Genomic DNA, 26411 nt, shown 5'->3' with positions numbered 1-26411 from the left:
TTTCCTGGAACACAGTAACCTTCATTCAGTTATATGCGCGCTGTGGTTGTCTTCCATCTGTAAAGGCAGAGTGCAGTACCCGTGGCAGGCAGCCTATGACCCACAGGTGGAACACTGGCGATCTGGCTCACCCTCCTGCCAGCGATTAAGCAAGTATGTTTCACAGGGGGGAAATGGAGAAGCTGGGAATGGCCCAGTCACCTGAAGGACTGACTCTGTGTTCTCACGCTGGTTTGTTTACACCAGTAAGCCAGGATGGGCTAGAAAATTTGGTTTTTGGGAACCTTCTCGGTGACTAAGCCAAGGCGATGATATGGTGTGATCATGTGACTCGGGAGCGCTTACCTTTGATCGTCCTTTCCCAGCAGCCCCAGTATTCTCAAGAGCTGAATCTGTAACCATGGCGCTGGCACGCTGTGGTAACTGAACTCGACTGGGAGCTTTCCTCCCACCACTTGCTTTAAAATGGTTACAAAACTCTCAGTCAGATCTTTATATCCAGATGAATTTTCCTACATTAACAAAAAATCTGTTAATAATAATATCTTTCCTTTTTTTGAGACAGTCTCATATAACCCAGGGCTGACCTCAAATGTGCTATATAAGCAAGGTTATTCTCTTATATCCATACATATATATGTGTATATATTTTATAATTTCATAAATACTGTATTTATATCATTTCTACTCCTCCCATGTCCCTCCCCCACTCCCTCTCAAATTCATGATCTCTTTTTAATTACTGTAGTGTCACACACACACACACACACACACACACACACACACACACACACTCACACACACACCACTCGCTGAGTCCATTTAGTGTTGCTTGTATGTACATGTGTTTAAGATGACCACCTGGCATTGGATAGCTTATGGGGGCTCATTCCCGGAGAAGACCAGTTCTCCCCAAGTAGCCATTAATTGCCTGTAGCTCTTCATCTAGGGCATGACCTTGTGAGATTTCTCCCATCTACAATGGGATGTCACCTGGTGTCACTGTTCAGGTTTTGTTTAGGTGACCATATTGTTGAGATTTCATGGGTGCAGCTCCCTGTCACATTATGGCAGATGTCCTGGTCCTCTGGCTCTTACAATCTTCCATCCTTCTTCAGGATGTTCCCTGAGCCTGAGGTGTGGAAGTTGTGCTGCAGATGTATCTGTTGTGTTAGGCACCCCACGGTCAGCTGTCCTCTCAATTTTGACCAGTTGTGGATTTGAACTCCTGATCTTTCTTGCATACAAATTCGTATTATCAACAACTTACAAAAGTTACATTTAGAAGTATATAACAGTGTAAGATATATTTACGTGTGTGTGAGTATAGTAGATATGTGTGGTATATGCAAACATGTGTTCATGAGTGTGTGCCTATGCACATGCAGAGTCCAGACGTGGATTCTGGGTATCCTGCTCTATCACTCTTTGAATTATTTCTCTTGAGGCAGGGTCTCTTGCTGCACCTAGAGCAAGATTGTCAGCCAGGAAGCCCCAGAACCCTTTTGTCTCTCAGCACAGGGCTGTAGGCATCATGGAGGACAGCACAGGGCTGTGGGCATCATGGAAGGAGGACAGCACAGGGCTGTGGGCATCATGGATCACAGCACAGGGCTGTGGGCATCATGGATCACAGCACAGGGCTGTAGGCATCATGGAGGACAGCACAGGGCTGTGGGCATCATGGAAGGAGGACAGCACAGGGCTGTGGGCATCATGGAGGACAGCACAGGGCTGTGGGCATCATGGAGGACAGCACAGGGCTGTGGGCATCATGGAGGACAGCACAGGGCTGTGGGCATCATGGAGGACAGCACAGGGCTGTGGGCATCATGGAGGACAGCACAGGGCTGTGGGCATCATGGAGGACAGCACAGGGCTGTGGGCATCATGGAGGACAGCACAGGGCTGTAGGCATCATGGATCACAGCACAGGGCTGTGGGCATCATGGACCACAGCACAGGGCTGTGGGCATCATGGACCACAGCACAGGGCTGTGGGCATCATGGATGACAGCACAGGGCTGTGGGCATCATGGATCACAGCACAGGGCTGTGGGCATCATGGATCACAGCACAGGGCTGTAGGCATCATGGATGGCCACACTCAGCTTTTACGTGGTGCTAGGATCTGGTCTTAGACCTTCCTGCTTGTGCACAAGCACCCTTACCCTCTGGGCCATCTCTCCAGCCTGACAGTGGTATAAAGTATTCATCATTTTATTGAAATATCTGCATTTTCTTCTAATTCTATAGTGATATTGTTACAATGGTAACGACTGAGCACATGCTAAAATTGCCAACTTACCTTAATCATCCTAAGGTATATATGCAAAGAGGCAGCCATGACCCCAACATCTCTGTCACAAAGTGCTTTCCGAAATTTAGTATGGATATGCTGTACTTGATTAGGGGCAATGAGGTAAAATTTGTATAATGCCAGAACTGCTTTTCTTCGTATAATCTCCCTAAGGATAAAAAATGAAATATAAACAAGGCAACCTGGGCCATCAAGTATCTACTACTAATTATTTTATTCTAATGCAGAAAAGTATGAAAAAGATAAAAATCTTACTTCTTGGTAAGAAGTAAGATTTCAAGAGACCCCCTCTCGGGGGAGGGAAGACTGTGGAGAAATACGTGTGTGTGTGTGTGTGTGTGTGTGTGTGTGTGTGTGTGTGTGTGTGTGTGTGTGTTTGTGTGTATAGAGGCCAGGTTGATATCGGTTATCTTCCTCTATCACTCTCTTTTTTGAGCAGGGTCACATCTTCCTTAATCTGGAGCTTGCTGACTCAACTTCACCAGCCTGGCTGGCCACACAGCCCTGGGGACCGCCCTGCCTCCGCTCTCCAGCACTAACTAGTATTGCAGGTGCATGCTGACAGGCCTGGCTTTTACGGAAGTGCTAGGAGCCAAACTCAGGGCTTCACGGTAACACCTCAAGCACACTGGCAACTGAGCCTTCCCCTCAGTCTCTTTGAAGTTACTGTTTATGAGATGGGGTCTCACTACACAGTCCATGTTGGTCTCCAATGCATGATCTTCCTGCCTCTGCCTCCAAAATGTGACAAATACAGGTACAAACCACTATGCCCAAAAGAAACTTTAACTGCCTATCAGTTATAAATACCCCTAATTACAGAACTTTCAGTAACAGCATAGGCTACTTTTGTAATCAATTAAAACAAGACAAATAAATACTGTAATCTCTTGTTTCTGTTTTTTTCTCTTCATTAAATAAGGGTAAAAATTTGTTTCCTATAAAAGGCAAGCATACTCCAAATATTGCGGTGACAGGTAAGCATGGGGGCACGTGGATAAAACACTCTTCCTCCTCTTCTTCTGAACTTTTTAAAGCCTCGCGATAATAAGGTGAAGTATAAGCCAATCTCACACTCCATCTGTAGCAGATTATGCCTACCAAACATGCAGCAGAAATGAGGCAGTTGTTTCATTTTTGAATGCAAAACTATATCCTAGTTTTTTATTTCTTTGGTTGGTTTTGATTTTGTGTTGTTATTGTGTTTCAGTTCTGTAGACCAACTCAGAAAATCATACATACCAGACAAGTGAAAGACCCAAGTTCAAATCCCAGCACCCAAGATGGATGGCTCACAACCACCTGTAAGTCCAGCTCCAGGGGCATCTGATGCCTCTGGCCTCTGTGGACACCTGCACTAAGAAGCATATACCCACATAGGACACACATGAATACCCATAATTCTAAATTAGAAAAAAGGGGTAAACATAAACATATATCGAGAGCTTAACAACATGTCCATTTAGGAAAACAACTGTAGTTCATTTCCCCCGTAGGCCCATGGCCTCCTGAGACAGGAGCTGGTGACTAGGTTCACAGTACCAGGCGGGAGCCGCCATTACAGCAAGCCCTTCTCAAGGTTTATGGAAACCTACAGCTCTGTAAGCTAATTAAAATACATAGTTTAGAAGGAAGAGTTTGAACTGAGGTACCCTGTAGCAGCAGGCAACGCTTTTCGCAGGAAACAGGGGTTATTAGGAGCTGTTGGTCAGGAAGGTCCCAAAGACCCCCAAACAACACAGGCCATTGCTATTGCTCCTGGTTTACCATAAGTACGTGGGACAACCGTGCTGCTGAGGGCCCACACACTTGGTTACGGGAATTTGCTGTGTTGCTGTGTCCAGCCCTTTGCTGAGTGCTCCTGTTTGCACATCATGCACTTTATCAACCAAGCCACACCTCAGCTCCCGATCCTACACATGCTTGATAAAAAACACTTTTTACCTACAGACTGTTAGAGATCTGGGTTTATTCCCTCTTATACATCATCTATTTCATCTGTTTTAAGAAGTATATTTAACGTTCTAAAATAATATCACATTGTGTTCTGTGTACACAAATGGTAAACTCTTAATCAAGCTGGAAATGACCGGGAAACTTTCTCCTGATGGCTAACTTTCACAGTTGTTATAGCTGCTTTTGATGTCCACTTGCCACAAATCAGAGTCACCTGAGTATGAAGCCTCATCTGAAGGAGTGTCCTGACTGCCTGGACTCCTGTGGGAGGGCGGGCCCACCGCAGTTCTGGGCTGCTACCTGGGTGTAGCAGTCCAGATCAAAAGGACACAGCAAAAGGAAAATCACCCCACCTTTTGCTGGCTTGGCCTCCCTGCAGAGTTGATTTGCTCTGCTGCTGCTGCTGCCACTGCTGCCGATTCCCTTGCTAACAGCAGAACCAGCATTTCCAAACTTTCATCGTGAACTAGGATCAGGGATTCTCCAGGAACCTTCTGGGCTTCAGCACCAGACTGGGATCACTGAGGCACCTTGCCTTTTCAAGTGAGAGACTATGGGTCACATTTTCCCTGTTGTTTCCCAATTCTACCCTCTCCCACTGTGGGACGACTGTTCTGACTGATGAAGCACCCAATTTCAAGGACTAAGTAATTACCAGGTTCTCAATTTTCAGTAGCTATTGCTATTATTTTAAAGCTGACTTCTTAAATTCTTTAATAATAATAATTTTATACTAAACATGTATGTGTGTGTGTGCGTATGTATATATATATATATATATATATATATATATATATATATATATATATATATATATATATATATATATATATATATGGTTGGAGAGGTCCCTCAGTGGTTAAGAGCATGTGCTGCTTTCTTTTTTTTCTTTTTTAATGGTTTTTTGAGACAGGGTTTCTTTGTGTAACAACAACCCTGGTTATCCTGGAACTCCCTTTGTAGACCAGGCTGGCCTTGCATTCAGAGATCCACCAGCTGCTGCCTCCCAAGTGCTGGGATCAAAAGCATGGCACTACCATGCGCAGTGCATGTACTGTTCTTAACCTTCCTGAGGACCCAAGTTCAATTCCCAGCACCCAAGTCAGGCAGCTCACAACTACCTGAGATTCTAGCTCCAGGAGATCTAACACCTTTGGCCTCTGTTGGCACCTGCACTTACGTGTACATACCCACATGCAGACACATACATACATACATATAATAAAAAGAAGTCTTTAAAATATATGCATGTGTATGTACAGTATATACGTGTGTATATGTGTGTGTGTGTGTGTGTGTGTGTGTGTGTGTGTGTGTGTGTACGTATACACACACACCATTGGTTCTGTTCCTCTAGAGAACTCTGACTAATACAACAGTGCTGGGAAGTGTCATGCAGGCACTGGGGGAGAAAAGTCACCAGTGGTCTACACAGAGGCAGACAGACCCTATGCACCAATCCTGACCCGACAAGTGTGCCAGTGAAATAGTGGCATGACTGATAGGGGTAACCAGCCACCCTCTAATTGGATAGGACGCCTGTTCCACAGGAGGGTATTGATGCCTGGTACTGTAAACCTGGTCAAAAGTCTATGTTTGGGGGTCACAGGCCCCATGACAGAACCTACTACTATTATTTTGCTAAATGGACACATTGGCAAGCTGTCTTCTAAATATTATGTTTATACCCAGAAATTAGTGCTTTTCTCAACCTTAGTTAGAAAAACTTTTTTGCAGCAGGGCAGTGGTTAATGCAGAGACTTCTAAGTGGTCAAAGTGCTGAGAGAAGTGACTGATGAGTGCTCAGCCTTAAACAGGACATCTACATCACCAACACCATCCTCCCAAGGCTCAGGGGACATCTTGGAAAAGGAGGAGGAAAGAATGTAAGAGTTGAGGATGCGGAGGAATACCGAGAAAGACCATCTTATAGACATGACGTGGTCATTGCCCCATGAACTCACTGTAGCTCTGGCTACCTATATAAACCTGCACAAAATGAAGGCAGTTAACACTGCAGCATGAACAGTAGAAAGGCTCAAAAGGCCCCAGCCTTAGCTGAGAAACTACTGGCACTGACGGCTGTCGGGGAGTGGGCGTCATGTTTCTTTGGGACATGGCCACTATTAGGATGCTCGTGTTCTGGTTCAACACCCATACATATCTGGGTAGCACTAACTGGACTCAGGAGGTGGTGGTTGTTATTAGTATTATTAGAAGAAATGGGGAAAAAGACATGAAGGTGAAGAGGATGTGTTGGGAAGGGTCTAGGGAGTCAGAGGTGGATATGATCAAGATACATTGTACAGATGTATGGAATTGTGAGAGAATAAATAAAATATACACTCAAATTAATTTTTGTTTTGAAATATATAGTATAGACAACTGTGTCAAAATAACTGACTTACTTAGAATGTTGAAGTTTATCTTCTATTAATGGAAGAACAGCTGGAATCATCTCTCGAGGGAAAATCTGGCTGACAACAGTAAGTGCCATACACACTTCTACCAGATTAGTGCTCTGCAGGTCCTGCCGTCGGTAAGAAAGAAGTCAGTCTGCACAAACAACACCACAGCAACCCTGCTTACGTAGTAATTTCCCCCAACTTTATAATCAACTTAGACATTCGCAGCTGCCTCAGCACCTACAAAGTAACACACACACACACACACACACACACACACACACACACACACACACCCGCCGCCCCGCACTGGTTTCATTTGCTGTAATAGTCAAAGGCAGCTGACTGGCCACAAGCCCAAACAGTCTCCTTTGTTACAGCCCTCAAACTTTTCCAAACTAATAAAACAACTTTACAAACTTTTCTAGTTAACATAAGTGGAGCTTTACAATTTATACAACAAAAAGTATGTGCTCATATATACTTATACATGCATATAGTCTATAGAGTGATCCAATAAACTTTTAAATATATTTCTAAAAGTTTGAAAGAAGGCTGGTAAGGTGGCTCAGCAGGTAAAAGAAATTGTTTACTAAGCAATGACGATCTAAATTTGATCTCCAGACCCCACACAAAAAGCCAGACATGTGGTAAGCATCTCTAACACCAGTGCTGTGGTAAGATGGGATGCTGAAATGGGGGAAATGCCCAGAAGCTCACAGGCCAGCTAGCCTGGAGTTTGCAGCATGACAGAAACAAGAGACCCTGCCTCAGCAATGTCGGAGAGAACCAGTTCCCAAAGGCTGTCCTTTGACCTCCACGTGCATGCCACAGCATGTGAGTATCTGCGCACGCACGCACACACGTCCACGTACACACTAACAAATAGTTTTTCCAAGTGTGAAAGGAGCTGGGGAGATGGTGCACAAGTATGAGGACCTGAGTCTGACCCCAGCACGCATGTCAAGACCATGATGATGATGAGGACACATTTGTCTGTCACCCCACACTGGGCAGGAGGAGACAGGAGAATGCCTGGAGTTCATGGTTGGCCAGTTAGTCAGTGAAAAAGGTGGGACAGCAAGATGGCTCAGTGGGTAAAAATACCTGCCAACAAGCCTGAGGACCTGAGTTCAGTCCCCAGGAGATACGCACAATAAATAAACGTAATTAAAGAAAATTATAAGAAAGTGTAGACGGCGTCATCCTGCTCAGCTTTTATACGGTGCTGGGGTCAGACCTGGGTCCTCCTGCTTGCACTGGACACACCATCTCCTCAGCTCCCCTTTCAAACTTAAACAAATTGAGTTATTGGTGTGTGTGTGTGTGTGTGTGTGTGTGTGTGTGTGTGTGTGTGTGTGTGTGTGTTGTGTCCTGACGACCTGAGTTCAATCCCCAAGATACACACACAATAAATAAATAAATAACCAAATAAACCAATTTATATCTTAGTAAACTGGAGAGCAATCGAGAATAAAACCTGATATCAACCTATGGTCTCCACATGCACACATATTCATGTACAATCTCTCTCTCTCTCTCTCTCTCTCTCTCTCTCTCTCTCTCTCTCTCTCTCACACACACACACACACACACACACACACACACACACGGTGTATGTGTGTATATACATACACGCGTGTATAGTATGGCTTTAAATTTAGAAAAGAGCACACACACATTCTCACATATGAAAAGTGTGATAGGTAATAAACAGGAAGGCTTGAGGCTTTTAGAAAATGGTGGACAACAGACAAGTTCTGCTAGATTCTCCAAAGAATCAACCAGGGAAAGCACTCAGAACCGGGCAATGGCCCCAAATTCTGGCTTAACAGCAAAGTAAAAGAAACTTTACAAAACAGAACAAGGAGAAAGTCCAAACTCTGTCATGGAGGGCCTGGGGAGCTCTCCCCGCCCAATTTAAGAGAATGACCAGACCAGAAATTAGGACAGAGAGCCTCAGAAAATCTGCACTACACTCTCAGAAACATACATGTTAAAGTGTGTGTGTGTCAGGGGGACAGAAGACGAAAGGTGTGGAGGTAAGAGAGGTTCTGGGCAAGCCACACTATCAACAAATTTCGAGCAGGTATTACAGGACCAGCTGCTGAATCTGGCCAGCAGAACAGCTCTGCACTGCAGAGAAGAAACTGAATCGTATTTGTAGAGTGTTCAGCCAACTGGAAACCTCATCAGAACTAGAGTCTGTGGGAAACCTAGACAAGGGTTTCAATGTTGAGCTGGACACTGGAAGAGACAGCCCAGAAGTATGTGAACCATCAAAACTGGGTCTTTTTCTTGACTCCTTTTTAAAAATCCTGTGTATGATGTGTGAGGAGAGAGGAGCAGTGTGTGCATGCATGTGTGCAGAGGCCGGAGGACAACGGTGTGGAGTCAGTTCTCTCCTGGCCTCTGTGAGCTGCTCCAGGAATAGAACTCACTCATCAGGCTTGCAAGCTAGGCCCTTTACCCACTTAGCCATCTCATGGTGGTCCCCAGATGGACTCTTGAAGTACTGCCCACAGGTGTGACCGGCATCTGGGAGCCCAAGGAGGAACATGGGAAGAAACTGGGACCAGCCAGCAGGCAGGATTGCACTCAGACATCCCAACCAGCTCTCTCCACTTACATTTACTCCCCCTTTATTTAATACCCAATGTCAATTTAGGCAGGCCAAGTCTATCTTTCTCTATTCTTTCCCTTTGCACTTCCTTTTCACAGGCTTTCCTAAAGAACGTGGGCTGGTGTCGTTTGTGGCATCTCTGTCCCAGACTCCTAACAGTGTTTTATATTATCTGATTGCCTTTTTTAAACCTTCCCCTTTTCATTCAATGTTTAGTCAAAACTCTCCTCCCCAGCTCTGCCCTTGTTCCTGCTGCTTCCCACTTCCCTTTACTTTTCCCTCCTTTATTTTTCCTGTCACCCCAATACTAATCAGTAACCTGAATGTTTTTCATTCATAGCCACAGTAACTGCTATGGTAGTACACACAGCTCTATCCAGGTTCAATTACTGCGTACACACAGTGGGTCTACCCACCGACAGCCACTGTTTCCTGCAGATGGAATTCTCCAAGGTGAGGACTGAGAATTGACTCTAGTGCAGAGGAAAGGGTACTTCAGCCCTACTATGCGGCCTCGTCTCTTTTGAAGACCGCAAGCGACAGTAGGGTGATTTATAGACAGAAATCTACCCAAAAGGACAAACATGGTATGTGCTCACTCATAAGTGGATTCTAGACATAAAGCAAAGAACAATCAGACTGCAACCCACGGATCCAGGGAGGCTACCTAGCAGGGGGGACCCTAGGATGACTGTGGCTTAGAATAAGTTTTGGTTTTACTCAATTACTGGGCAAGCCTCAGTGAAACACTTCACTATTAGGATAAGAATTTATACTGTATCAAGCTGATAATAGAAAAAAAATAATAAAAAGAAAGAAAGAAAAAAAACAAAAACAGAAATCCAGCCACCAACTCGATGCTGCAAAACTCCAGGACCACAAAGAACCAAAGCAACAGAATCCCTCCAAAAATTGCTAAGCCCACATTAGTGGTCTCAAAACAGAGTGGGTTAGATGAAATCCCAAGCAAAGAATTCAAAAGAATGATTATATTCTTAAAACCAAGAAGAGGACAAATGTAAACTATGAATGAATCTCAAGAAAATACAAAATGCTGAATGAAATGAAGACATCAACACAAGGTATAAAAGTGGAATTCTGAAAAACACTAAATTGAAATATTGCAAATGCAAAATGCAATTAAGTCTTTAAATAAGAAGTTCCATGGAAAGTCTCACTGACAGAATGGATAAAGGGGAGGGCAGAGTAGCAGGGCCTGAAGAATAACAGGGTACAGGAATTGGAACATTCAGATTACAACAAATACAAAATGATAAGTATAAGCAGAACATTCAGTATCTGTTGGACACAATGAAAAAACAAAAATCTAAAATTACAGGCATTAAAAGAAAGGCACAGAAACATATTCAATATAATTACAGCAGAAAATTTCCAAACCTAAGGAAAAAGATTGCCCATCCAGGTATAGGAGGCATTTAGGGTACCAAACAGAGGAGGTCAGAAAACAACCTTCTGATTTCATCTTACACCTCAAACACCAAATATGCAGAAGATATACTAAATGCTATAAGAAACACTGTGGTGTCAGGACAATAATGACCCCCATAAGCTCATATATTTGAAAGTTTTGTCCCCAGTTGGTCAAACTGTTGGGGAAGGATTAGGCCTTTCTGGAAGAGGTGTGTCACTGGGGCTGGGCTTTGATGTTCCCAGTGCACGCTCTTCCTCAGGGTTGTGGATCAGGATATGAGCTCTCAGCTGTTCCTGCCAGCACGCCTGTGCTCTGCATCATGGACTCTAAGTCTGAAACTATTACCTTAGTGTAATCCCTGGGACCTGTAATTTCAGTTCCAGGGGGCCCGGCACCCATAGCAAAACATCAATGTACATAAAATAAAAATTAATTAATTAATTCAAATAAATAAATTTCTAGATCCATACCTATCAAAATGAAGCCAAGGTGAGATAATTTAAACATATCTACAACAAGCAACAGGACTGAAGCAGTAATAAATAAAATCTCCTAATTAATCCCAGCACTCAGGAGGCAGAGGCAGGTAGATCTCTGTGAGTTCAGGAGTCACAAAGCAGATTAACTCTACCAGACCTTTAACAACTATGTAGGACTAAACTTTCTCAAATTATTCCAGAAGAGAAAAAGGAAGAGATGCTACCAAACTCTCTTTATGAAACCTAATCAGGACACGAAAAGAAATCAAGGACTAATTCTTCTGATGAAAACAGATGTCAAAGTTCTTAATAAAACACTTGCAAACTGTCAGGCATGGTGGAGCACATTTTAATCCCAGCATGCAAGAGGGAGAAGCAGGCAGAACTTTGTGACCAGGCCAGCCAGGGTTTGAAACATAGGGAGACCCTGTCTAAAACAAACACACAAAAACTAACAAACCAATTCCAAGAACAAATCAAAATATCATGGCACTATAATCAAGTCAGTTTCATTCCTGAGGTGCAGGATGGTTCAACATCTGCAAATTAATACTGAATACATCACATAAGTGGACACAAGACAGAAATCACAGGATCATCTAAATATAAAGAAGAATTCTGACAAAATCCAACATCTCTTCATGATAAAAGTCTCAAAGAGACTAGGAATAGAAGGAACATAATAAAGACTATATATAGCAAACTTAAAGCCAGCATTATACTAAATGTGGAAGACCTCAAAACAATAAGCAAGAAAAGAAAATAAAGACAGAAACACAAAAGGAAGAAACCCAAAGTACCCTTATTTACAGATAGGATTCTATCCATAATAAAATCTAAAGACCCCACCAGAAAACTCTCAGACTGATAAACCCTTTCATGCCCAACATACAGTATATACTTGTATGAAAATGTCATAAGCCAGGCAGCGTATGCCTACATTCCTACTCCACTGTGGAGGTACAGGCAGGAGGATCAGAAGTTCAATGCCATCTTCAGCTACAGAGTGAGTCTGAGGCCAGTCTGAGATTCATGAGATCCTGTTTCAGAAAGAAGGGTGGAGTGGGGAGAATAACAGAAAGGTCCTTATTCATTCATTCTCTCTCTCTCTCTCTCTCTCTCTCTCTCTCTCTCTCTCTCTCTCTCTCTCTCTCTCTCTCTCTCTCTGTCTCACACGTTAAGAAAAATAAAACAGCCGGAGATGCAGTTCTGTTGGTAGAGTGCTTGTCTGGCATCTACAAAGCCCTAGGTTCACAATCCACAATGTCATAAACCAGTTGTAATGGTGCACACTGCAATCTTATCACTCAGGAGGGGTGGATCCAGGAGGATCAGAAGTTCAAGGCCAACCTTGCATACCAGAGGCCTACTCTCAAAAAATAGCCAGGCAGTGGTGGTGCACACCTTCAATCCCAGCCCTCAGTAGGCAAAGGCAGGCAGATCTCTGTGAGTCTGGCACCAGCCTGGTCTACATAGTGAGCTCCAAACCAACCAGAGTGTAAAAAACAAAAACAGACAAGAGAAAACCCTTCTAGACGCTAAAGACGTATCAATGGTAGATCCTGCATTGGACTGGAGTTAGGTCCCAGGGCATATGCCAGGCAGCTCACAACTGCCTGTAATGCTGCTCCAAAGGATCCGAGGTTCTCTTCTGACCTCCACCCATTACACACACATATAATTAAAAAAAATAGTAAGTCTCAAAAAATAAACTCTATTTCTAAGCCGATTCCATAAGTAAACCTACAGTTTCAAAATTACTTAAGTAACTATGACTAAAGAGAAATGTCATATGACGACAGAAGTAGACTTCATGTTAACCAGCATACAATAGATACGGTACCTTTACCACTGTGTTCACAAGGAGAAGCAAAAGTTCATGACTTTCATGTAGAAATAAAGAAACAGCCAAATAACCTATTAAAAAATGAAGGAAAAGTTTTCATTACTACATATCCCCAAAAAATTCCTTTCCTAGTAAGTTAAAGCAATAATCTACCCCAATTTTAAGTGTGAAACATATCAGTTACAGGCACTATAACAACAAAGTGTAAAATACATGATTAACACACTCTTCTAAGAAGATTCCAGGCGTCCTTCATCCTGCACACTCAAAACTACAGGTTCTTACAAGACCTATGAAGGAGTTCTAGTGAAAATCTTTCTTTTACCAATCAAAATATTCTCTATCTTAGAGCTAAATACAGAATTATTCAAAAACTTAAGTCATTAAGTTAGCATCAGTCACTGATGATTTATTTACAGTATCATATGAACTATCTAAAACCTGCCGATCTGATACAATGTTACTCATATCTTATTTTCTCAACTTGAAGACAGTGTTGAGTAAGCACCAGTTGTTGAGGAAAGACACACTGTCTACCACATTAAATGTACTCACTGTCTTAAACAAGCATTTCTATTTAAACATTATGTTTTAAGACGGAGGAATGAATATAAGGCATCATGACAAATACAGTGAACATGGAATCCATGTGCTTTATGGCATTTCTGGCCACTTTTCACATTGGCAATGGTATTTATTGGTTACTATGTGTCAATAACTCTACAAGCCTTGCCTCATTTAATGCTGCAAACAACCCTATGATGTAAATGTGATTACTGTGCCAGTGAGGTGATGAGGTCAAAGTCTCTAGCTATGACATGATGGAAGCAGGACTCAAGCCCAGACCAGTCCGTCCCCAGGGCCTGATTCCCTAGCTCTCATCCTCACTCTCCTTTCTTCTCAGCTCTTTCAGCCCTTTCAATAGACACCAATGGTGGCGATCCCTAACACTCCCAGGAACTGTGCATCTGGTCCACTGTCCAACATGGGAAACCATTAGCAGCTTCCAGTCTCACAGCCACAAAGGAGCAGCAGAAATGACTGCAATTTTTTCAGTGATGGAGGGGAAAGCTGTTACTCCTACAAGGGAGGAAAACGCTGACTAGGCCAGGGGCTCTTACAACAGAAGCAAAGTCTTCTTGCTCAGAACTCACCTGTTCAGCTAAGGTATCACCCACACCCAAGTCACCAACACCAAAGTCAATAAAGTAGTTCAAAGGTCATATTAAAGAAACCTTAATTCTATTACCAAACATCCTGTTTTGACAAAGAATAAAGAAAAAGATGCTCTGGAATTTAACAAATAGATGTAACAAAGAAAATTAAGTATGACTACAGAGTATATCTGATATGACTAGGAATGAGGTGCTGGGCTAGGGATGCAGCTGAGTTGGTAGGGGGTGTGCCTAGCATACACGAAGCCCTGGATTTAATTCCCAGCACTACATAAAACTGAGCATATTGGTATAAGCCTGCAATCCCAGTATTTGGGCTAGTAAGAAGTGACAGCAATCTGGCCTCCACCAGCACTAGGCATGCACACAGTGCACACACATACATGCAAACAAAACATACACATAAAATAAATACACTGTTTTTTTTTTTTTTAAAGCTACTTAAGGGGTTGGGGATTTAGCTCCGTGGTAGAGCGCTTGCCTAGCAAACACAAGGCCCTGGGTTTGGTCCTCAGCTCTGGGGGAAAAATGCTACTTAAAGCTTGGAACAAAATATCTAATAAGGCAACTTAAAGCCAGGTGTGGTGGTACATGCTTTTAATCCCAATATTCAGTAGGCAGAGGCAGGTGGATAGCTATGAGTTCAAGGGCAGCCTGGCCTCTACAGCAAGTTCCAGGTCAGCCAGGTCTACATAGTGAGACTGTGTCTCAAAACAAACGAAGGGAGGGAGGGAGGGAGGGGGGGAAGAAGGAAGGGAGGGAGGGAGGGAGGGAGGGAGGGAGGGAGGGAGGGAGGGAGGGAGGAAGGAAGGAAGGAAGGAAGGAAGGAAGGAAGGAAGGAAGGAAGGAAGGAAGGAAGGGTTGGTCTGGGCTCACAATCTGAGGGCAGGTCATCATGGTAGAGAAGACATGGCAGGAACTGGAGGCAGCTGATCACATTGTATTGTTAGGCAAGAAGCAGAGATCAGTACATGATGCAAAAATAAAGTTGGAAATGAAAATAAAAGTATGTGAAGTCTAAAAATCAAAATGTAGCAACAGCTCTTCAAGTAATCACACCACCTATGCTGGTTAGTCTTTCTGTGGACTGACAAAAGCTAGTCATCTGGGAAGGGGGACCTCAACTGAGAAAGTGCCTCCAGCAGACTGGCCTGGAGGCAAGTCTGTGGGGCATTGTCTTAATCAATAACTGATGTGGCAGGGCCCAGGCCACTGGGGCGGTACCACCTCTGGGCAGGTGGTTCTGAGTGCTATGAGAAAGCAGGGTAAGCAAGCCATGGCGGAGCAAGCAGTAGGCAGACTCCTGCATGTTCTCTGCTTTAGCTGCTGCCTTGAGTTCCTGCTCTGACTTCCCTCAGTGACAGACCACGGGAACAAACCCTTTCCTCCCCACGTTGCTTTTGGTTAGTGTGACGGCTCATCTTTGTTATCAGCCTGATGAAATCTGTAATCAACTAAAACCCAAGTAGCTGGGCACACCTGGGAAAGATTTTCTTGATTGGAGCATTTGAGGTGAGAAGACCCACCCTAAATCTGGGCCTATCTCCTGGTAGGCCTCCATAAAAGGAAACCAAAGAAGGACATTTTGGCTTCTTGCCTGCTTGCCCTCACCCTCACTGACAAGCTCATCAATCCTGTCACTAAGGCATTACCTTGATGGTATTAGAACCTGCTTCTTTGGGATTCCAGCAAAGACTGAAGATTGGCTAAGACATCAGCCTTGGGGCTGAACAACTGGCAGATTCTGGCCTTTCTGTCAGGAGTCTGCCACTGTTGGATTGGGTGGACCACAGCCTGAGAGCCACGTCAATAAGTCCTACATAAAAAATTCATCCTATCAGTTCGGTTCCTATAACTAAGAATCCCAACTAATACAGTCAGATTTACCACAGCAGTAGAAAGCAAATTAAGACACCACCAACTACCCAGTATTATCTTTCTCTTTTGGATTTTGTTTTTTTATTGTTGTTTCTTTGTTTTTTGAGAGAAGGTCTCTTGATATAGCTCTGGCTGGCCTGGGACTTGCTACTCAGAGAAGGCTAGCTTCAAAACTCAGAGAGATTCACCTGCCTCTGCCTCCCGAGAGCTGGGATTAAAGACGTCTGCAACCACCACCAGCCCCAGTATTTTCAATTACCTGTTGTTTTCAAGAATTCCTACCTATGACAACACAGTCCCATCTTTTTGCCAAAGGAAACCAAAACAAAAATTGGCTGGGCCAAAGTTAAGTCTAACTAAATTCTAGCCTTCAATATTTACAGATGTTCTATAGAACTAACTCTATTGTGTGGTTTGATATGTATTCTCCACACAGACTCAGAAAGCAGGGAAACTGAGTTTCCACTGATACTCCTGGGCCTGACTATATGAGAACAACACATGGTCCACAGTCCCGCATGTAATTTTACCATTATAACTACTAACTTCTATGTTTGTTTCTAGCCCCTCCCCTACCACTGCAGAGAGTCTCAAAATGGAGCCATGTAAGTTATCCACCTGTATGTGGGACTGTGGTGTGGGCCACACAATGGGCAGCCACTTGCTTCTGCTTCTGGAGTCCTTAACAATATAGCTACCACTAAGAAGGGCATCACAGCAGGACGAGAACTGACTCTGACCCCCACAAACGTGCTGTGGCACGCGCGCATGCACACACACACACACACACACACACACACACACACACACACACACTAAAATTGTTTTACATATTTAAAGACTTATTTACTTATTTATGTATTTCATGTACAAGTGTTCTGTTTGCATGTACATCTGCAGGCCAGAGAGGGCGCCAGATCTCATTACAGATGGTTGTAAGCTGCCGTGTGGTTGCTGGGAATTGAACTCAGGACCTATGAGAGAGCAGCCAGCTCCCAACTGCTGAGCCATCCTTCCAGCTCATGTTTCAAATATTTTAAAAAAAAGGAGGGGTATTACTATTTTCTCAACTAAAAAAAGATACTATACAAAGGGAATAAAGAAAAAGAGCTAGCTGGGCAGTGGTAGCACATACCTTTAATCCCAGCACTCGGGAGGCAGAGGCAGGCGGATCTCTGTGAGTTTGAGGCCAGCCTGGTCTACAGGGTGAGCTCTAGGACAGCCAGGACTATTATATAGAGAGACCTTGTCTTTGAATACTAAATAGAGAGAGAGAGAGATTGAGAGAGAGAGAGAGAGAGAGAGAGAGAGAGAGAGAGAGAGAGAGAGAGAGAGAGAAATATCAAGCAAGCAAGCTCAATAGCTCAATGTTGAAAAACTCAGGAAGGAGAGAAATAACAAAGGTAGAAAAATGAAAAGTAAAGGAGAAGGAAAGACATGGAAGGAAGAAAGCAAAGAAACATCAGACTTCTGCCTGAATCTGGAATCTGCCATCACCATCTCCTCCCGGGCTGAATTCTAGACATTTCAAATATATCCATATCTAATACACCTCCCTTACAAAGGAAAAAGATGATGTTGATTTTCACTTCTCCTATAATGTTTAACAATAATGTAAAAAAAATTTTTTTCAGATAAACATGTTGGCATACACCTTTAATCCCAGAACTTTGGTGGTAAAAGCTCTGTGAGCTCAAGGCCAGCTGGGGATATATAATGAGTCCTTGTCTCAAAAAGAAAAGAAAACAATTACAAAACTTAAGAAACAAAACCAAATAAAATGAGAAAAAGACTCCAAATTTAACCAGTTAGAAGATAAAAGAAGATCATCATAGAAAAGTTCTAGACAGTCAGGCGGTGGTGGCACATGCCTTTAATCCCAGCACTCGGGAGGCAGAGGCAGGCAGATCTCTGTGAGTTCGAGGCCAGCCTGGTCTATAGAGTGAGTTCCAGGATAGGCACCAAAGCTACACAGAGAAACCCTGTCTCTGGGGGCGAGGGGAAGTTTTAGACAAAATTAATTAATTACTTTTTCAAAAAAAGGAGCTGGAGAGATGGGGCACTGGCAGCTCTTCCAGGACCCAGGTTCAATTCCCAGCACCCACACGGCCGCTCACACCTGTCTATAACTCCAGTTCCAGGGCTTCTGATGCCCTCAAACAGACATACATTTAGGCTAAACATCAATTAACATAAGAAAGAATAAGAAAAGTTTTAGAAATATGAAAACTCTGTGGGGTGGGTGCCTAGAAAGCACCAAACCCTAGGTTCACACAAGCCAGGAGGGGCGGTGTAATCCTAGCATCTGGGAAGTGAAAGCAGAGAGGTGAAAGTTCAAGGTCATGCACGGTGATATGATAAATTAGAGGTCAGTCTGCACATCAGACTAGTCCAGAAACAACCAGAACAAGAAAAAGGAACCTCCTGCCGAACGGGATTTTCAAGGTACAGCCTGATGACTGAGCACTCGGCTACGGAACAAGTCTGCCAGTGAAATGAAATGCCTGGGAGCCAGCCTGAGAGCCTCAGGAAGAGCCTCCCGAAGATGGGGAGAGCCGACCGGAACTACATCCCAGCGTTAGAGAAGCTTTAAAAGAAATCAATTTTCAAGTCAATTACTAATAAAGACTTCTTCAATAACACAAAAAGTTCAGGATCATAAAAAGTATGAATGAGTTTGAAAGCTGAAACATTAATATACAGTAAGGAAAGAAACCTATCGCCATAAGGTACCAGTGGATGGAGTCACAGAGTGATCTCAGGAGAGTTTACATTTAACTTGGAATATGGACAGGAAGATGCCAATGGACATCTGCTTTTGGAGAGAGAGAGAGAGAGAGAGAGAGAGAGAGAGAGAGAGAGAGAGAGAGAGAGAGAGAGAGAGAGAGAGAGAGAGAGACAGACAGAGAGAGAGAGAGAGAGAGAGAGAGAGACAGAGAGACGGCTAATCTGGGAGACAGACGAAGGTCTGGGGTGGAACAGGGCTCAGCACAGGGAGGCTGCAGGCCTATCATCTTCCACTCCTCCATCAGGAAGACTGCCCATCCCTAGGAGCAGGGCATTGCCATGCTCATGGACCAAGACCATGCTCCATCCCACACTATCCCAGAGACTCCTTTGGGGATTCTCGCACAACCTGAAACCACTGGAAACAGATCCAAGTCCTTGAAGGGATTTCTCTAAACATCCTAAAGAATTACTGCAGTCTTAATACCTCTAATGTATATAGTATTGTGGAAGTAAGAACAGCATATTTAAAATTAATCTAGTTTGTTTCAGTTTTTATTTTACAAAGTCATTTCTTAGCCAGGCAAGTGGGTAATCCCAGCACTTGGGAGGCAGAGGCAGGAGAGTAGCAAGTTCAAGGCCAGCATGGTCTACAGAGTGAGTTCCGGGACAGGCTCCAAGAGCTACACAGAGAAACCCTGTCTCTAAAAACCAAAAAAAAAAAAAAAAAAAAAAAAAAAAAAGCAAATTAACTAAACCAGGCAGTGGTACCCCATGCACTTGGGAAGCAGAGGCAGGCGGATCTCTGAGTTCAAGGCCAGCCTGGTCTACAGAGGGAGTTCAAGACAGCCAGGGCTACACAGAGAAACCCTGTCTCGAAAAACAAACAAACAAACAAACAACGCAATTAACTGTGTTAATAGTCGCCTCTCATCATTAAATTAATGGGATTAGACAGGCTTCTAAAGTATGAATTACTAAAGAACAATTTACATACAAGAAACTCACCTGTTTTATATGTACGGTTTAATGGGTTTTATATGTGTATGTAGCATCTCACTATCCCATGATCAAGCACCTTTTCATCTTCCCAAACTCCAAAATGATTCATATCCAAGAAAGCTAATTTTATGTATAGGCTTTGTGTTCTAAAGTGTTAGCTTTGGAAATCTGGGCTGGGATATAGCTCAGTGGTAGAGAACTTGCCTTAGTACTCAAGAGTCTATCTCAAAACTATAAAAAAAAAAAAAAAATCCTAGGACTATAAAAAAGAAAAAAAAACATACTCTAAAGACATACTATATACAAGCCATCAATTTATAGTGGTTAACACCTTAAAAAACAAAACAGTAAGAACAGAAGTCTTAAGAATATACATACCCACTCTTTTTTCTAAGAGGTTTCCTTGCTGGGCCAACTTGATTGCATGTATATAACCAAAAGAAGCATCATATCCAAGCATTTCACAATATATAAGTCTCACCATACATTCCTTCATCATTTTCTGAAAAGTGAAACACCCAATCACTATGTGAACAAATGAATGCTTTCATTTTTCTGTATTTTAACAATGGAGCCATTTATCCTGGTAATGAACTAATATACATATTACAAAGCAATTGTCTAATATCAGAATATAGACATAAAAGTTGCTTCTAACAATCACCAACACTATTAATGTAAAAAAAAATTAGCTCAATATTTTATTGTTAATGACACTATAAACTACCCGAGAAGTTTGATTAGAGGTGATCCTCAGACAAAATTTCATCCATGGTGATCACAGTTAGCATTTAAAATCAATTTGAGCCGGGCAGTGGTGGCACAGGTCTTTACTCTCAGCACTCAGCAGACCAAGCAGGCAGATCTCTGTGGGTTTGAGGCCAATCTGGTCTACAAAGCTTGTTCCAGGACAACCAGAGTACTTACACAGAGAAACTGTGTCTCAAAAAACCAGAGGAGGAGCCTGGGTGGTGGTGGCGCATGCCTTTAATCCCAGCACTCGGGAGGCAGAGGCAGGTGGATCTCTGTGAGTTTGAGGCCAGCCTGGGCTACAGAGTGAGTTCCAGGACAGGCTCCAAAGCTACACAGAGAAACCCTGTCTCAAAAACAACAACAACAAAAAACCAGGGGGGAAAAATTCAATTTGAATATGTTTTGCCAAACGAAAACATACAAGTTGGTAATGTATTCTGTAATGAAAATATTCCATTTTAAATATCAAATTGCAAGTCAGCTGCACTCCTATCATCCTAGCACTCAGGAACTGAGGTAGCAGGCTGACAAATGACTGTGTGAGCCCAGGAGTTGGAGACAGGAATAAAGAACCCATCAAGTATCACAAAGCACACACACAGACGTACATATCTATATATACAACACACACACAGACGTACAAAGATACCAGAGTCATGGTGTCTTGAATTTTATTTCCCTGAATATTATAACTACAAGAAGAAACACTTATGTTCTCTTGGACTTCGCATATTCATGTTTATGACCATGTATTTGTGCAAAATTATCACCTTGATATTTCCTAGAGGGATAAACATTTCCACAATGACTTACACACACAAAAGACTCCACAGGCTGAGTGTGTTGATACACACTTTTGATCCCAGTACCCAGAAGCAGAGGCAAGTGGAGCCTTTTGAGTTCAAAGCCACCCTGGTCTACATAGTAAGTTCTAGGCAGCCAGGGTTACACAGCAAGACTCTGCTTCAAAAATAAACAAATAAATAAAAATAAACATATTTTATGATTTTTTTAAAAAAGCACCCATCTCATTTTTACAAGTGTCAGGCCAGCAAGATGGCTCAGCAAGTCAAGGTCTTTGCCACCAAGTGTGATGACCTGAATTCAATCCTTCGGACACAGACAGGGAGAGAACCAACGCCCACAACTTGTTTTCTTATCTCCACACACATTATGGCATGCACACACAAGCACGGGTTCATATACATACACACACTAAAAGTCTCAAATCTAATAAATGTTAAGTAGCAATACACACTGCGTACATTTTGTGTTGAATTGATACAGTGTACCTCATAAAGACATAGTACATGTCAATTAAAAAAAAAAGATAACAAAACCAGGTTGTAATCTGGAGATGTGCAAACAGCCTCACAGTGGCCAACACAGAGTGCTTAGTGAATTTGGAAATTCCTATGATATGGAACCAGGCTTCAAATGCGAGTGTGCCGAACTGTGCCAACATACCAGTGTTGTCGTAGGAGCAGAAACAGTGGCCTTCAGACTACTCAGTTCCTGCTGGATTAATTTCTCTTCTTCCTGAAAAATACAATTATAATCATTTCCATTAAAATGGAGTATCATTCTTAAAAAAGTTACATTCCCTGACCCATACAACCCTCCTTGGGGGTTATTATTATTGGAAGAATTATTTCCAGGTTAACCTATTACGCCTCTTCATTGCATTCATTTGATAGTATATATAGATTAGCAGAAAAATTTTTTTTAATTCAAAATGGGGGTGGGGAGATGGCTCAGTGGGTAAAGGTGCTTGCTGCCAACCCCGAGGACCTGAGTTCAATCCCTGGACCCCACATGACGCAATAAAAAAACTGACTTCTGGACACAAGTGTCATGTCACACATACACAATCCCACTAAGCACTTAAACACAGGCCCAAATATTGCCTAATACAATGCTATCTTTGTTTGTTTGTTTGAGACAGGGTTTCTCTGTGTAGCTTTGGAGCCTGTCCTGGAACTCACTCTGCAGACCAGGCTGGCCTCCAACTCAAGAGATCCGCCTGCCTCTGCCCAACGGGATTAAATGCGTGGGCCACCACCGCCCGGCTATACAATGCTATCTATAAATCACACACCAAGTTACTGATATTAAGTAAGTAGCTGCCCGGCGGTGGTGGCGCACGACTTTAATCCCAGCACTCGGGATGCAGAGCCAGGAGGATCTCTGTGAGTTCAAGGCCAGCCTGGGCTACAGAGTGAGATCCAGGACAGGCACCAAAACTACACAGAGAAACCTTGTCTCAAAAAGCCAAAAAGTAAGTAGCTAATTAGGAACTACCAGTGAGGGCTGGAGAGATGATGCAGCAGATAAGGCTACACATTGCTTTTGGAGAGGACCAGAGTTTGGTTCCCAGACCCACACTATTGGCTCACATCTGCCTAAAACTCCAGCTCTAGGGGATCAGACACTTTCTTCTGGAATCTGAGGGCATCTGCACTCATGTGCACATATCCATCCATTCACACACACACACACACACACACACACACACACACACACACACACACACAGAATCCAAAACAAAAAAAAATCTAAAAACAAACAAAAAAACCTAGAAGTAGAGCACTACCACATCTAGCTGCCTGTGAAGTTTCAAACTGCAACTTAAGCTAAAACCCACGTTCTTTAAAGTTTCATGCAGAAGCAGGGGCAGACAGCTCAGTGTGTAAATGAGCTTGTTGCATAAGCCTAAGGATCACAGTCCATCATATAAAAAGCCACACGTGGTGAGGTGTATCTGTAATCCCCGAATTCCTTCAGTGAGACTGGAGGTAGAGAGGAACCCCCGCCCCCCAGAAGCTCCCTGGCCGTCTTGCCTGGAGTATATAGCACAGAAGAAAACAGGAGAGATCCTACCTCAAACAAGGTGGAAGGTGAAGACCAACACCCAAAGTTGTCCTCTGAACCCTACCATAGGACGCGCGCACGTGTGTGTACACACACACACACACACACACACACACACACACACACACACACAGAGTACATACACATACGCATACTTTTTTTAAATTTGGCCTCATACAAATTAGCAAAAGAAAATCATGAAGATATGTTAAGTACACAAATGATTGTGGGATGTGCAGCAAGCCCTGGCCAATCAGCCCCGCTACACACCAGCTTACAATTAAAACACGTGCACATTTTAAACCTTTAAAAGGCATCTTGTTTCTCTTGCTCCTCTCTGCTGGCATTTACATTGTACTTACATTAAGCCCAAAATAGATGACTAAGTCCTTTGCTAGAAAGAAATGTGTTTTACTATTTTCCTCATTAATTAACGCATAGTTGTGTTAGATAAACATCTGCTGAAGAAATTATGACACAACATTATGTTTTTAAGACATACACTCCTTGAGGCTTTGAATCAGTACCACACGCAATCCGTGGGGGAACTTAGTAACTTCTATTGTAACTACTCGTTTTCAAAGCCCGTCTTTGCCCAAGCCGTTGGTCCAGCTTGGGCCAAAACCTCAACTTCAGCCAAGATAACAGCCCTGCCAGGGGTGGGAGTGAGGGTTGTCAGCTGCGGTGTGTGATGCCTCCTAGAAAGAGGAACTAAATTAAAACTCAACAGGGAAGAAAAACTTCGTAGCAGACTACAGTCCAGGACTCAAGCCACACTGGCTCTTTTCACTAGATGGCCGGCTCATGCAGTCCTCAAAGCACTCCCGTGGACGACACACCGGGTTCACGCTGAGAAGGGACACCCAGGGTCTTCCGGCCTCCGGATCAGATCAGATCCCTGGGGGCCGTGCCGACAGCAAACCCAAGCTCGGGGCGGACGCCCGGCCGCGTCCAGCTAGCTGACCAGCACCCCGGCCCACCCCGCCCTGCCGACCCAGCCACCTACGTGCTTGGACGAGAGCGCAGTGACGCCGCGGATGAGGCCGCCCAGCCTGGAGAAGAAGGGTGCTCTGGAGGCCGCAGGCCCTCCCAGCTGGTTCTGCAGGAAGAGCCCCGGCAGTGCGGTCAGCGTCCTCTCCACCATGTCGCTCATCGCGGCCTCCCGGCGGGCGCGGATACTTCGCGCTGAGCCTCCCGGCCGCCGTAGTCACTTCCGGCGTCTTGAACAAGAAATCTTTATTCGCGCCGCGGCGGCGCGAGCAGGGTGACGTTCCGGGAGAGACCGCCAGGGGGCGCGCGAGTCTACGAGGGAGAGCAGAGTTCTCACGGGGCATGGAGAAGGTCGCTCCCCGTGGGGGTGGAAAGTGTGCGCTCGAGTATTCTTGTATTTTCTAGACCCTCCCTAAGTAGTAGGATGGTGAATTCATGCCATTCCCCTGCCTCAGGCTCGGGGTACGGGAATTACAGACCTGATCCACCATCTTCTTTATCGTGCTCTCAACACCTGGAACTTCTGTGTTAGTGAAATGTCTGTGATAAGTGAAATGTTTAATGTTTTTGTTTTTGTTCCTATACCTCAACAAAAGGGAAAGTTTTTTAAATAAAATTTAAATATTGAGAAAATTTCCAGCAAGTTAAAATTTATCTAACTAAAGTAGTAGTTCTGCAAAGATAAATTTTCTCAATATTTAAATTTTATTTAAAACAGATTCTGTTAGAATTTAATATTTTTAAGCCAAAGTAAAATTTTGTTTACTTTTTAAAAAATCTAGGCACTTTTATTAGCTTAAAAAGATTAGAAAATTTACTTTCCAGGCATGTGTAGTGGTATTTGCCTGTAATCCCAGCACTTGGGGGTGGGAGGAGCAAGAAAATTCAAGGACATCATCAAGGACACATCAAGGTCAAAGCAAACCTGGGCTATATGAAACCGGCTCTTAATTTTCCCCACCCCCAAAATTTTTTGTCTTGCATCCAAAAAATGCTGGAAAAGCAATATCAGATACTTCTCTGACTCAGGGGAAAGGGACGTGGTAACGCTGCCCGAAGGAAGACAGAGACGCTTTCTTTACCCTGGCCTGGGTGATGTCCACCTTAGTGTATCTTACCCAGTGGAACATTTTCAAACTGTAGCCTGGCGCCGGTAGAGCAGGAAGAAAATTACACATCTGAAACAGAGACATAAACTAAGCAAAGCTCCGCTGCTACCACTTTTCAAAGAAAGTACCACTGAAACATCTTCCGAAGGTTGAGTTATTGTGCTGAATCGGCTAGAAAATGACGCCGAGAGGCTCAAAAAAAAAAAAAAAAAAAAAGAACCCCGCAGGACGTGGCTATGGAAGAGCCTCAGAAGTGACAAGGAGTTGGTCAGTGACCCGAGAGGCTGGCCAAAAGAGAAGGTGATTCCTTCGTACTGCAAGTGGGATCTAGAAAACTTTCAGCTGGGGAATTAAGCCGGGCAATAGTGGCGCACGCCTTTAATCCCAGCACTCGGGAGGCAGACGCAGGTGGATCTCTGTGAGTTTGAGGCCAGCCTGGTCTACTGAGTGAATTACAAGCCAACCAAGGTTATGTTCCAAAGCAAACAAACAAAGAGCCCCAACTGCCACCACCACCAGCCCCCCCCCCAAAAAAGTTTCACTTTAATACACGAGGGGGCGCCAGAAGAACGAAGGACGGACCTGACTCAGTGCCCAGCTCTTGGCTTGGCGTGCTATCTCAAGTTCATTGAATTTCTGGCACAGGTTCTTAGAAAAAGAGACCTCTCAAGGTCTTTTTTTTTTTTTTTTTTTTTCCCTTTCTTTCTTGAGAGGAGAAAATTAACTTGAATCTGAAAAGGCATCAGGGAGAGCCAAGTGAGACCCTCCAGGGAAGGGCGACAGTTACAGCCAAAGGAAATGGCCCTCGGAGTTAGCGAGACAGCTCAGGGTCAAGAGCCAGGGCA

General features: G+C 43.7%; 1 protein-coding gene across 1 annotated transcript in view; it reads right to left on the bottom strand.

The window, feature by feature from the left end:
- The window catches only part of Ap4e1 (adaptor related protein complex 4 subunit epsilon 1), a 61343-nt gene extending 36667 nt beyond the window's left edge, over positions 1-24676 (bottom strand). Inside the window, exons 1-7 of the mRNA XM_006986466.4 lie at positions 24474-24676; positions 22064-22135; positions 20222-20345; positions 13059-13132; positions 6685-6806; positions 2309-2468; positions 346-512 (exon numbers count right to left, since the gene is read on the bottom strand). Of these exons, the coding sequence (XP_006986528.1) occupies positions 346-512; positions 2309-2468; positions 6685-6806; positions 13059-13132; positions 20222-20345; positions 22064-22135; positions 24474-24620 (866 nt within the window). The 5' untranslated portion in view covers positions 24621-24676. The remainder of the gene's footprint in view (positions 1-345; positions 513-2308; positions 2469-6684; positions 6807-13058; positions 13133-20221; positions 20346-22063; positions 22136-24473) is intronic.
- Between the last annotated feature and the right edge of the window lie 1735 nt (positions 24677-26411).

This window comes from Peromyscus maniculatus, chromosome 4 (genome assembly GCF_049852395.1).
Source record: "Peromyscus maniculatus bairdii isolate BWxNUB_F1_BW_parent chromosome 4, HU_Pman_BW_mat_3.1, whole genome shotgun sequence".
Taxonomy (NCBI): Eukaryota; Metazoa; Chordata; class Mammalia; order Rodentia; family Cricetidae; genus Peromyscus; species Peromyscus maniculatus.
The sequence above is the reverse complement of the archived record's forward strand: the minus strand, read 5'-3'. Positions and strand labels throughout refer to the sequence as shown.